Consider the following 13672-nt stretch of genomic DNA (forward strand, 5'->3'; position numbering starts at 1 on the left):
GGTTACAACGGCTATAATTCTCTCAAAAACCGGTTCCAACGGCTATATTACCGTTGGAACGCCAGAACCGGTTATTTCGGGTAGGAACTGGAACCGGGTACAATTTGAAACCGGGTAGGAACCGATTGGAAATATAATATGTGGAACTGGGTATGGATTTCGGGTATAAAAATACCCAGACCGGGTATAAGGTCAATCGGGTAGGAACTGGAACCGGTTCCGGGTCGGTTTCACCGGTTCGGTTCTAGAACCGGTTTTTTTGTGCAAGTCTAGTATGAGGTGCTGATGGATTGATTACGAATTTATATGTTATGGGTTTGTGACTTTTTGTTGTGGTTAACTTAATAAGGGCTTATAGGAACTTGCTTTCATTTTTTAGAAATGATTTGTCTTGTACAACTGCACTCACAAGTGGATTCTGGTTTCGTTTTGGATGAACATAGCGGGTTTATGAATTGTGTGTTATGGAAATAATTTCATCGACTAATGCTTTAGAAAACGATGTGTAATTCGAATGCCAAGTAAACCAAATCAGAATGTGTCCAGATTACAGTTTTTAACTTTTCTTCAGTTTGGTTATGCTAAGAATGTAATTACATCATGTTTCTGTTTATTATGACATGCAATTTCTCTCTTTTTCTATATGTAAAACAACAAACGATGACATTTTCGCTGGCTATACTCGTTAGTGAAACAATGTATTCCTCTAAAATAACACAAATGATCATAGTGTATTTCCATATCCGTTAAAACCTTATAATTCTCATTACTAAAAAGGGACTTCAAAGAGCATCTTTCAGGAACCTGTGGTTCAATACGGCTTCAGCAATTGGCCTGTTCCTAAAGTCAGGATTCAACATCATCTGCATTTAATCAAAATAGCAACATAATCCTAATGTGAAAATAACACACCCAAATCTATAGTAAAGAATGAAATGATAGTAATGGAATTGAACCTGCAATAACTCCCAACCAGCACCGTCATCCATATCCAGAAACTTAACCGCCTCTACAAACCCATCATCAGCTAAGCAATACCTAATAAAAACATAGTCAACATGTGTATTATTTATGTCTGGAATATATTGTCTAAAGAAATTTATTAGAGTTGTTACTCTCTAGTAGCTGTAAGATCAAGTTTGAAAGTGCTCTCTAGCAGCCTCTGCAAGTTCAAAACCATAAATATAAGCACATAAATAAAGGATAAAATGGGCTTAAATATAGTTATGTGAAACTTGCTTGCAATGAAAGGCTATCCACAATGCCTGCTTCGCAAAATGGAATAAAAGCCAAGTATGCAAAAAGAAGACCAGCTCCATAGCTGTAAATAAAATAAGAATAGCCAAATATGAGTAAACAATATCAATAATATATGTATTTCTAGAACATTAACAAGGGTTAAAGTAGACTTTTTACATATCATCCGCTATTCCAAAAGCTCGTTTTTCCATAGGAGTAAACGCCCCAGATGATCTCGCTCTCCTCCAAAGACCTTCAGACAATCCATACGGATTTTCCTCTAAACTTGAAATTCTAGAACAAAAAGTTACTAAGTATGATCAGACATTATTTCTGAAAGAGGATACTTTCAATTATTAAATTTAATTCCTTAAAAATAGTAGTATTAACATGTGAAGACTTTCATATATGCTAAAGATGAAACGCCTGCACAGATGCCTCTGGCTATTTTAAAGATGAGTATGTTGTGTTCGATGTGTGTTTTGAAAGTCATTATGTGATAAACAGAATAAGATAATCATCTGTAATAAAATAAGTTGTAGAAGATATTGTTTAAAATTATTAGCACTATAGCCTCAAGCATTACCGTATATCCACCGAGAAGGCAAGATCACGGAGCCTTGGAACAAGATAAGCAGCATCTTTTTCCACCATTGTACTGCAATGCCAGCACATAGCTTTTATTTACCTTTACAATACAATAAAAACCGCGTCTCCAAGAAAAAAAGAAAAACATACTTTAGAACAACTGAAGATGGGCCAAGGCTCTGATGTAATCTTTCATTGTCATGCATGTATACCAAACCACATAAAACACCTTGAAGAAGTTTAATAATAAATGATCGTTTTCGTTTAATATTCAATTCTGCTTCAAAGGGATTCCAGGATTTCTGCTCTCCAAGTCCACGGTTTCTTGAAAGTTTCTCACTTGAAACTTTAGCATAGTCTGCTGCACAGTATTTGCCATCGTTGCGAAATGCAAGCCACTATTTGTTATTTAGATCACGTATATAGTAGTCACAATCTTCATAATATGAAAACATACGAGGCACTTAAATTAAAAAAAAAGAGAGAATTCTGCAATTAGTCTCCCTGGTATATGGACCAATTCTACATGTTTGACACTGAAAATGATTTTGCGAACTTTGGACCATTGTGATATTTGGGCGGGTCAATCTGACTCCTTCCGTTAAATATTTTCGTTTAAGTCCGTTTATTTGCAGGGTATTTTAGACTTTTTACAAATGTAATTTTGGCCAGTCACATATGTGCCTCTCTATTAGTTATATTTTTTAAAATCTTGAAAAAACCAGCTTGTCGGGAAAAATGACAGTCCGACCACCGGGTATTATCTTCTTCCTCCTTCCTCCATACTCTTCCCCCTTCTCCACCCTCCTTCCTCCCTCTTTCCTTCCTTCGTTTCTTACCCAACTCAACCTCCACAATTTCCCCACAATTTCATCACCCATTATATATACTCGACACCCTCAACCATCACCAACACCATCACCGCCATCTCCATCACCATCACCGTCGCCATCTCCATCACCATCGCAATCTCCATCATCAACACCGACCCACGCCGCCACCACCGACGCCGAGCCGCCATCCCCATCCACATCCGACGCCGCCATGGTTTTCGTGTTCATTATTCGGTTCACATGTTTAATCGGAGTCCCACTAGCAATAGGTCTCCGAATCTGGTTTCGGATTCGTCAAATTTCCGTCCGCGTTGTGGTTAATGTCGCCAGTGTAGTCCGGTTGGCGTTCCTTAGAACGTGGAATGTCGACCCGCTTCTCCTACCGTAGTGTTCGGGGTGTTCGGGTTCGACTTCGGCGCGTAAAATCCCGAAGATTATAATTCGGGTGTTTTGATATATGTGTTTATGTATTGTGTTTATGTATTGTGTAATATATATAAAAGAATGGTTGTGTTCATTGTGTGTTCGGACTCGGGTTTGGGGATAACTAAAAAACGAGTCGGTTCGTCGTTTTTTAGCTAAAATTACAATAAAAAACGACCCGTTTCGTCGTTTTTTAGTGAAAAGTTTGTTAAAAAACGACCCGTTTCGTCGTTTTTTAGTGAAAAGTTTGTTAAAAAACGACCCGTTTCGTCGTTTTTGAACAACAAGTTTGTTAAAAAACGAGCCGTTTCGTCGTTTTTTAGTGAAAAGTTTGTTAAAAAACGACCCGTTTCGTTGTTTTTGAACAAAAAGTTTGTTAAAAAGCGACCCGTTTCGTCGTTTTCGGACTCGTTTCTTCGTTTAAAAATATTATATACAGTATATATATATATATGCAACATATATATACAGCATATGTATATATGCAGCATATACAACATATATATACAACAGCATATATATATACAGCATATATATATCTACGGACTATATATACATAATATATATATATATATATACTATACGGCATACATACAGAACATATATACAACATACATATACAGCACATTGTGGTACTTAATATATATTAGATATTGTGTAGTTTTATTAAATGGTAGCTCAGTCCAACTGGTTTGTGTTGTTTGTTGTTAAACCGGGGGTCCGGGGTTTGAACCCCACCCACTACACGAAATTTGGATATTTAGTTTTAGGTTTAATTATAGACTCAGGGGTAAAAAGGTAATTTCACCGTTTTTGGTCAGTCAACTCACAGTCAACTGACGGCAAGGAGTCAGATTGACCCGCCCAAATATCACGATGGTCCAAAGTTCGCAAAATCATTTTCAGTGTCAAACCTGTAGAATTGGTCCATATACCAGGGAGACAAATTGCAGATTTCTCAAAAAAAAAAGTAACCTGCTCTCCTGTTTTAGTTTCAAAACCCCCTAACAGAATTTGGATATTTTGGCAGATTGATTGTGAACAACTCTGCAGAAAATGTACAAGATTTTATCACTCTGAAGTCTGAATCGACATATGTAGTAAAACCAATTCAGTTGGTCAAATATAATGTTCTAAATGTACTTGAAGGAAAGCATGAGAGTTCAGCTCATTTGATGCCATCATATCAGCCTCAAGACCACCCATCTGTTTCCCCGGATAAACCTGTATAATAAACGATAACATAATCAATCAGATGTACGGCTGTAGGGCTGTTCAAAAAGCCCGTGACTCGCTCGAGGTCGGCTTGTTTGTAAACGAGCTGGCTCGACTCAGCTTCATTGTAAACGAGCTGAGCCCAAGCCAAGATAGGCTGGCTCATTTGGCTAATTTAAATCAAAGCCCAAATTCTAAATTTTGTAGTTTATAAATTCTACGTCTCATGTACGTTATATATATATAGAGGTGGCAATGTGAATGGGTTGGGTTGGATTTGAGTGATGGGTCAGGATGGATATGGGTCAGGATGGATTTTTAAAATAGACGGTTAGGATGGATATGGATCAAGATGGGTAAAGCTAACCCATCTTGACCCAAGTGAAGGTTGACATACAAAGGGTTTAAAAAAACCCCTCAAAATAATATTCAAAAAAACTATTAAAAAAATAATAACTCAAAATATAAATAAAAAACAAAAAATGCAAAATAACTAAAATGTTTCACACGTCATCCTCGTTCATTAAAAAAAACTCGTTTTGTACCAGTTCAGGTTCGAGTTTTTCAGGGTTTTCTTTTTCGGTTCGTTTTTTTTTTTTTCATTTCGGTCGGTGTCGGTATCTGCTCGGTTTCAATGATTTCGGTTCGATTTCTCGGTTTTTCGGTTTCAGTGTTGTTTTGTTTTAGTCAGTTTTTTCGATTTCATTTCGTTTTATTGTTTCGTTTCGATTCATTTTGTTTTATTTTGGTCGGCTACGTTTCAGTATCTTTGTTTCGTTTTGGTAAGCTTTTTGATTGCATTTCGCTTTTTTTTTGTTTCGTTTTAGTCAAATTTTCGGTGTCATATCGTTTTTTTGGTATCGTTTTGGTCGTTTTTCTATTTCGGTTCAGTTTCGTTTCAGTTTTTTTGTTTCGTTTTGGTAAGCTTTTGGATTGCATTTCGCTTTTTTTTTGTTTCGTTTTGGTCAGATTTTCGGTGTCATATAGGTTTTTTTTGTTTCGTTTTGGTCAGATTTTCGGTGTCATATCGGTTTTTTTGGAATTGTTTTGGTCGTTTTTCTATTTCGGTTCAGTTTCGCTTCAGCTTTTTTGTTTCGTTTTGGTCGGTTCGGTGTTTTTGATTCGCTTTGGTCCGATTTTTAAATTGCATTTAGTTTTTTTATGTTTCCTTTTGGTTTTTCAGTTTCAATTCAGTTTTTTTGTTTCGTTTCGGTCGTTTTTCTATTTAAGTTTAGTTTCGTTTCGGTTTTTTTATTTCGTTTTGGTCGGTTCAGTGTTTTCGTTTTGTTTTGGTCAGCTTTTCAGTTGCATTTCGCTTTTTTTTTGTTTTGTTTTGGTCAACTTTTCAGTTTCATATCGGTTTTTTTGTTTCGTTTTGGTCGTTATCTATTTCGATTCGGTTTTGTTTCGGTTTGGTCGATTCGGTGTTTTTGTATAGTTTTGGTTAGCTTTTCGGTTGCATTTCGCTTTTTTTGTTTCGTTTTGGTCGTTTTGCTATTTCGGTTCAGTTTCGTTTTTGTTTTTTTTTTTGTTTCGTTCTAGTCGGTTCGGGGTTCTTGTTTCGTTTCGATCATTTTTTGGGTTTTGGATGAGTTTTGTTTCGCATGTGATAGTTTGGGTATTTTGAATTAGATAAATTTTGGATAACTTGGATATTTTGTTTTGACCCATTCTAACCTATAAATGAAACTCACTTGTATATTTCCAACCCATCCTGACCCACTTGAAGAACTTTTATGATCCATCCTAACTCATTTAACTTTTAAAATTTATCCATCTTGACCCAAAACAATCCATTTGGGTTGGGTTTGCCACCCTTATATATATATATATATATATCAATGTGTATAAAATACAAAATTTAGAAATCTTTAAAAGTATACAAGTTGACTCAAGTTTTTTACGAGCTAGGCTCGATATCAACATTTCAGAAAAAATTTTCAAAATAGGAAAAGCAAGAAGGTTAAGATGGATTATAGGAGAGAGAAAAGAAGTATTAGAAAACTAGGAGATCCGCCATTTGAAATGGCGGATCTCGACAAACATGTAGGGTCTACCAGTGAGGTGGACGACAACCCTGACATCCGCCATTTGAAATGGCGGATCACAAATATTTAATTCGTGTTCCGCCATTCAAATGGCGGATGTCAACACTGTTGATCCGTTATTTTGACTGGCAGGTCACGTATTCCAAAGTAGCCTACCCCTATTGGTAAAAGTAAATTTTGTTGGACATCCGCCATTTGAAATGGAAGATGTCATCATGACATCCGCCATTTCAAATGGCGGATGTTAATAGTGACTTTGACTGACTGACATGACAACACACTCTTTTTCCTTTTTATATTATTTACTTTTTTTTATTATTTACTTATAATAACCAATAACCTTATTTAACAAATAAAAAAATTATTTTTAACGTTTTTTAAAAATATGTTTTGCCTCTTTATTATTTTTTAGTTTTGTAAATGTCATTATTTAAAAAATACAAAATTTAATATTGATTTTTTTTAATAAAAAACACCATTTGATGGACATCCGCCATTTGAAATGGAAGATGTCATCTGACATCTTCCATTTCAAATGGCGGATGTCCTTCAAAATATTAAAACATGGAGTTTTTATTAAAAAAAATCTTTTTAATATTACATTTTGTATTTTTTTAAATAATGACATTTAGAAAACTAATAAATAATAAAGAGACAAAACGTATTTTAAAAACGTTATTTGTTAAATACAATTTTTATTTGTTAAATAAGGTCTTTAAAAAATGTTATTAAGTAAACAATAAAAAGGAAAAAATTACATAAGATAAGTGTCAAAATTAAACTCTCATTTGTGAAGCATGCCTTGTATTTATGCAGTTAGTAGACGCAATACCTACTCCAACAAGATTTATGTAGTTGTCATAATTCATATAATACAAATTTATGTAGTTTTCATAGTTGAAATTGTGATTTATTTAAAACATATGCATTATTTATTAAAGAAATTAAAATGTGGCTTTTTGGTATATATGGGTTACTTATTTATTAAAGGAATTAAATTGTGATTTATTTAAAATATATGCATTATTTATTAAACAAATTTATGGCTTATTTATTCTGGATGGTAGCCATTCCCATATTTCAAAAAAAAGAAAGTCACAAAAGAATAATATTTGGATGGGAACAGTTCGTCAAAAACGAGGCATTCAACTTAAAGGGAAGTGTGTTGTCATGTCTGTCAGTTAAAGTCACTATTAACATACGCCATTTGAAATGGCGGATGTCAGGATGACATCTTCCATTTCAAATGGCGGATGTCCAACAAAATTCACTTTTACCTATAGGGGTAGGCTACTTTGAGATATGTGACCTGCCAGTCAAAATGACGGATCAACAGTGTTGACATCCGCCATTTCAAATGGCGGAACACGAATTAAATATTCGTGATCCGCCATTTCAAATGACGGATGTCAGGGTTGTCGTCCACCTCACCAGACAATATCTGGCAGACCCTACATGTTTGTCGAGATCCGCCATTTCAAATGGCGGATCTCCTAGTTTTCTAACTTTTCTCTCTCCTATAATCCATCTTAACCTTCTTGCTTTTCCTATTTTGAAAAATTTTTCCAACATTTCAGCTCGTTGAGCTAAATGAGCTGAGCCAAGCTAAGCTGAGCTTGCTCGTTTAACTTCGAGCCAAGCCCACCCTGGCTCGACTCGACTCGAATCAACTCGTTTATAGCCCTAATCAAATGATTGTTCACCAAAACCAAATGAATCTCTACAGAATATGGTGGAGATTACCTTGAAGATGATCGGAGTGCCCCTACGAGGACCCTGAGCTACTCTTCCTTCATAAAGTCTGCAGAAAAGCTGTAATCGCAAATATCAATATGAAGAAGAAAAATGAAAAGGAAAGCAAAATAAGAACACTTTAATGTTCAACTAAAATCTCAATTCTCAATGCCCCTAAAATAGGGATGAATGGAAACTGACCTGATTTGCACATTGCCTTCTCTAACATCCTGAAACTTCAATCCCCCAATGTCCTCTAACCGCGATAACTCATCCATATCAGGTCGAGATTGAAGACCTGAATAACTGCCCAAACAAATTTCTCAAATTAGTAACGGCCCAATTCCATTTGATAATACATAGCTATAACCGAACCCTTAACCAAAAACCACCAAATCGACTTGCAATTAACCGAAAACCAAATCAAGTGAAAATCATTTATCAATCAGGTTTTTTTGTACCCTCGGTTAACTGAAAACCGAATTAAGCGAAAATCGGTTAGCATTTTACATTGTACCCTTGGTTAACCAAACTGAACATTTCATATTCTCATATATTTCTATTTTTATACTTTCATTCTATGCATTTTATGTATATATGTGTCCATTTCATGTATTTATATCTTCATTTCTTGTACTTATACATTTGTTATTAACCGAAATTAACTGAACCAAACGGACAAACTAACTGAATAACAGATTGGTTAGGCTAATAACCGAACTGTTCGTGCACAACTCCAGGGTTTGTTTACCTAGTGACGCTCATGAAACCATAGCTTCCGATCATCCTACCGACTTCGAATGACTCTGGATTCATTATCAGACTGGCTCGGTATCGTCCACGTGTTCCGTGTTTTTCGTTTTGCTGGAACTTTAAGTTGAAGCTCCGGATGATAGCTGCTGCCGGAGAGTTTGTAATAAGAGAAGAAAAAGAAAGCTTGCAAGTAGTTATACATCCGGTGGCCATTAATGTATGTATCGCCTTCACTTCTCTGCGTGACGCTGCAATGGCCTACTGCCGTTAAGCGACAGTTATATCCGATAAGATATTAGCGCACTGTTAAAGCTTTCTACTTACTCCCTAACTCATGTCTGCTCACTTATACTTATTTTAATATTTTTTTACATGCATTATTATTTTATAATTTTCAATTGTTTAAATAACTTATCATCGTACTCAGCAAACCGATAGCAAAGTTATGCTAGTGCTTGAGAAGGGTAAGATGTAGACAGCCTTACCCCTACCATGTAGGAATAGAGAGATTGTTTCCGGTGAGACACCCGACTCGATTGTAATTTTGCATCAAGCCTTGGACATTAGGCACATAACACTCAGCCATTGGTCGATTGGTGCATGTACCATTGTCTTTTGAGTTTTAACTATCGACGCCACCACATGATGCTTGACTAAACCATCCGATATTTTTAACGTTATTTTCAAAAAATTGTTTAAATAAATAATAATTATAATAATGACGACGATGATGATTAGACCCTGGGGAAATCCTTGAATATCCAAGAATGATGATGTGGAAGAGAGATGACTATTCTTCGTGGACAACAAAGAGTGTTCTATGTGCGTGAGAGACTAGAGAGAAAAGTGTAAGAGAGCCGGTGGTTCATTGGCTACACATACATTGAGGTTGAGGATAGAGTGTTCATAGTCTTTTTTTTTCAATCAAATAGTTGGTTGTTGATAAAGATGAACATATTTGGGTGGATGGGGGTAATGGAAGGACTACCTTCCATGAAAGCATTGGCAAAAAAGAAGCTTAAGGTCCTAATAATCGTGTCTTGTGTGTCGAGCCATCCGAAATAGTGAAAACCTTTTCGCTTCATGTTATGTTACGATTTTGGAATGACAAGGTATCAACCATTGGTGTCAAATCTTTCTTGTATTTGCTTTCTCGGTTTGTGATCTTCTCGAATGTCACTATGCATATCAAAGCAAATGATATAAAAAAGGAAGAGAACGCAAGCGATTATCTTTATTATATATTGGTGTATTTGGAGAGCAAGAAACGATTTGTTCTTTTCAAAGAGCAAAGCCACTATCTCTAAAGAAGCTCCTAAAATTAAGATAATTGATTTTTATGGGAGAAAATAGATCTAATTTACAACATACAAAGTGGCTTCATTAATGTAACTTTAGTTTTGATAATATATTAATATTCCTAATCTCATAAATGAGAACGCTTTGTATTAGAAAAGGTATTTGTTTACTTATTATTTAATGGTATAGTGGTAAAATGCTTGAAGTATGATAGTGAATTCAAATCTTTTATAAGTTGGAAGGTCAAGTGATATTTAAGGTGTAAAAAAATATATACTGTATACAAAAGGAGAATGAATTGCTCATTGGAGTTTAGGTTTTTGCGCATATAGTCTCTTGACATTTGGAATGTACATCAGTAGAATTTAGGTTTGTACACATTTAGTCCACTGAGATTTGAAAGATATATTTTGGATTATTTTGAATCATCATGTGCCAACACTTTGGTAAGACAACTAGAGGTCACAAGCTTGCTCTTAAGTGCGTAAAAGTATAAACTGTCACCAAAATGTGGTCAAGTCCCTTGGTTGTTATAACAAAAAAAAAAACACTCACTTGATGACTCTTTCGTCTACCAGTCTACCACACATTCAATAATCAATATCGAGATGTATTACTCTAATATTAATTTGTAACAAACCAACAATAAAGTCTAGATAAAGGATATAATACAATAACCGTTAACGTACAAAAATACATATATTCACAAAATTGATCCATGTAATCACATCCTAACATCTTGAAATCATCAATACATACCTAATTAATCATGGATTCACTGGAAAAAAACATATTTGGATCGTTAATCGATCAATCTTTTACTTTTCCTCACGAAACTCGTTTTGAGCGTATTATGATTTTCTTGAGCGTTTAGTTTATGCCATAAGCGTGATCCGCGTACGTGTTTTTGTACATTATTATACGATAACATTCATAAAGTCTAAATCTGTGGGCTAGCCCAGACACTTGGAGCATAACTTATGTAGAGGAGCCCATCTGACCCATGAGTAAGTTGCAATAATCAACATTGACAGCCACAGGCATTTCATCGAACACATCGTGTGCAGGTCTATCGATAGTTCGATACTATACCAGTGATCCAAATTTCTCCGTAACATAATCAATCAGCTTGTAAAGATGTCGTGGTCTATGAGTATCCAATCAGGACTGGCTGCTGCTTCTTCATCAACATCAAGAATCCCCTCTTTCGAATTTGCTTCCGGAACTACCACAATCAATCGTTCTGCAGTCACATACCACCGTCGACCCACTTCCTTTACCAGCTTAAAAATATTCGGATCTCAAGCTAGTAAAACTGCAGTTTCTTCTAGAAGGATTGGATGCTTTGCTGGTATTAATATGTTTCCATCCACTCATACATGGTTCTAGTTGTTTTATCTTATCGATGTTTGGAATTGGAACACTTGTTTTTGAATATTCAACTAATTAGGACTTAGGGGTACCTTTTATATCTTAAAGACTTGCCATACGCGAGTTTTATATTTCAAATTAATTTTTGGACTCGTAGAGTCATAGTTATAAGAATGAATCGATGATTACCATCACAATGGATTCATTCATAGTGTGATATATGTCGATTACAGTGTTGTAGAACTCGCTTGTAGCTAGTCGGATGGTGGATGGAGACTAGGGATGAGCACGGTACCAGGACGGGAAAATCCCCAAATATGGTACTGTACCCATCCAAAAACCTCAAAAAGTCATTTGCTCGTCCTTAGATGGTTCGGTATGGGCACCTAAATGGGGCATCTTTGGGGCGCTGAAATGTGGAGCGCGGAAAGGGGGGGCTGCTTCACAATGATGGGCGCGGAAGGGTGATGAGTGGTGGGCCCCTTCTCCTTTAAACGGTTATATGATCGTTATATTAAAAAAAATCAATTTAACCATTTTCTATATAAATTCAAACCATTTTCATTTTTTGCTCAAACAACTCTCAAATTTTCAAACCATCATTTTACTCTACAAATTCCAAATTTCCACAACCATGAATCCGAGTTGACGTGTTTGTTACAAAAATAAATAAATAAAAGGTTTAAAGCCCCTCACCATAGAGGGACGCTATAGGTTGGGGCTTCGATGCCCCCAGTGCTCACGTGGCGCTGTCGTGGCACTATGGAGGCTTCAATACCCCCCACCAAAGAGAACAACCTTAGTGGTAACTAGAGATTAATCAGATTTTGAATTTGTATATGTAATTTCAGTTTGTTTTTATATGTAAAACTTTGAAGTAGACGGGTTTTAACCACTCGTCGATCCATTCAGGACCAAATGGCCTAAGCTGTGCAGAATTGACCGAAATTAGGGTTAGATAGGGCCAACTAGATCTGACTGGGGCCGGTTAGGGCCGACTAGCGACTAATATCACCGACTAGCTAAAAATTAATCCGTCGACGATTAATCCCAAGTTTTCCAACACTACAATTACAGATAAATAGTTTGTAAGTTTAGCAATTGCTTTGATATATTCCAAGAATTTGCATCCATTTAGTGCAGTTTACATAGGACAAGCTCAAAAGTATGATAAAGATAAAAGTGGTACTAATTTACATTTAATGTTTTATACGGATTCGTGCTTACAGCATTAAGTCCCGAGTTAAAGACTACATTGGATAAAGTTGTTACATCACACAAGGTCATTCTTTTCATGAAGGGAACTAAGGACTTCCCGCAATGTGGCTTCTCAAACACAGTTGTTTCTATCTTGAAGGCGGTAAATGTACCTTTCGAAACCGTTAACATTCTTGAAAATGAATTCTTGCGCCAAGGATTAAAGGAATACTCGCAGTGGCCTACATTTCCGCAACTCTACATCGATGGGGAGTTTTTTGGTGGTTGTGACATAACTGTTGGTGAGTTGACTCACTCATGGCTTTAATTTACTTTGCCATTTAGATGCGTTATTAACTTATTATCAATGTTTCTTCATTGAGACAATATTTATTGTTTAATTATCGTCTTGTATTGCAGATGCATACAAGAGCGGGGAGTTGCAGGAACTGTTGGAAAAGGCATCACTATCCTGATAGATTCATGTCTGTATAAATCCACCATTATTGTTGAAAACATCTTATCTACCATATTCCATGTGTTATGTATTTCATGATAATTCATAACTCAAAAGAGGTTTGTTTAAGTTGGTTTTTGACATATCAGACTTTCATTCACTTTTTTTCTTATATCAACCTGGCATCCAAAAACATGGGTTGTCGTTTCAATATGCAAACTTGCTATTTTATTGTAAAACCGGCTGATTGTGAATGATAATAAGAATGGATTTTGCCATTGCATCAATACTGCTTGGTTAATACCATCGTCGTCATCATCATCGTCGTCGTCATCATCATCATCATCATCGTACTCAGTAAATCCCACCGATAGCAAAGCTATGGTAGGGTTTGAGGAGGGTAAGATGTAGACAGCCTTACCTCTATCCCGAAGGAATAGAGAGGCTGCTTCCGGTGAGACCCCCGGCTCGATAGTAGTTTTGCATCAAGCCTTGGACATAAGGCACATAACACT

General features: G+C 35.9%; 2 protein-coding genes across 3 annotated transcripts; one reads left to right on the plus strand and one right to left on the minus strand.

Annotated features, from left to right (window-relative positions):
• Nucleotides 1-635: 635 nt before the first annotated feature.
• Nucleotides 636-9048, minus strand: LOC143585308 (uncharacterized). 2 transcript variants are annotated; one of them, XM_077067122.1, is made up of 12 exons: nucleotides 8832-9048; nucleotides 8282-8386; nucleotides 8090-8147; nucleotides 4227-4307; nucleotides 4059-4130; nucleotides 1978-2225; nucleotides 1826-1897; nucleotides 1417-1533; nucleotides 1240-1321; nucleotides 1116-1162; nucleotides 957-1038; nucleotides 636-863 (listed from the first exon to the last, which is right to left on the minus strand). In XM_077067122.1, the coding sequence occupies exons 1-12, from the start codon at nucleotides 9044-9046 to the stop codon at nucleotides 783-785; spliced, it is 1260 nt and encodes a 419-aa protein (XP_076923237.1). In that variant the 5' UTR covers nucleotides 9047-9048; the 3' UTR covers nucleotides 636-782. The 2 variants fall into 2 exon arrangements, with proteins under 2 accessions (XP_076923237.1, XP_076923236.1); XM_077067121.1 differs by having other exon boundaries at nucleotides 636-1038.
• Nucleotides 9049-11254: 2206 nt separating this feature from the next.
• On the plus strand, nucleotides 11255-13317 carry LOC143585317 (uncharacterized). Its single transcript, XM_077067130.1, has 3 exons — nucleotides 11255-11483; nucleotides 12733-13002; nucleotides 13121-13317. Exons 1-3 carry the CDS (start codon nucleotides 11270-11272, stop codon nucleotides 13174-13176), a joined length of 540 nt encoding a protein of 179 aa, XP_076923245.1. The 5' UTR covers nucleotides 11255-11269; the 3' UTR covers nucleotides 13177-13317.
• Nucleotides 13318-13672: the final 355 nt, after the last annotated feature.

This window comes from Bidens hawaiensis, unplaced genomic scaffold (genome assembly GCF_021521415.1).
Source record: "Bidens hawaiensis isolate Kalapana, Puna unplaced genomic scaffold, B.hawaiensis_p1.1 tig00033814_1, whole genome shotgun sequence".
Taxonomy (NCBI): domain Eukaryota; kingdom Viridiplantae; phylum Streptophyta; class Magnoliopsida; order Asterales; family Asteraceae; genus Bidens; species Bidens hawaiensis.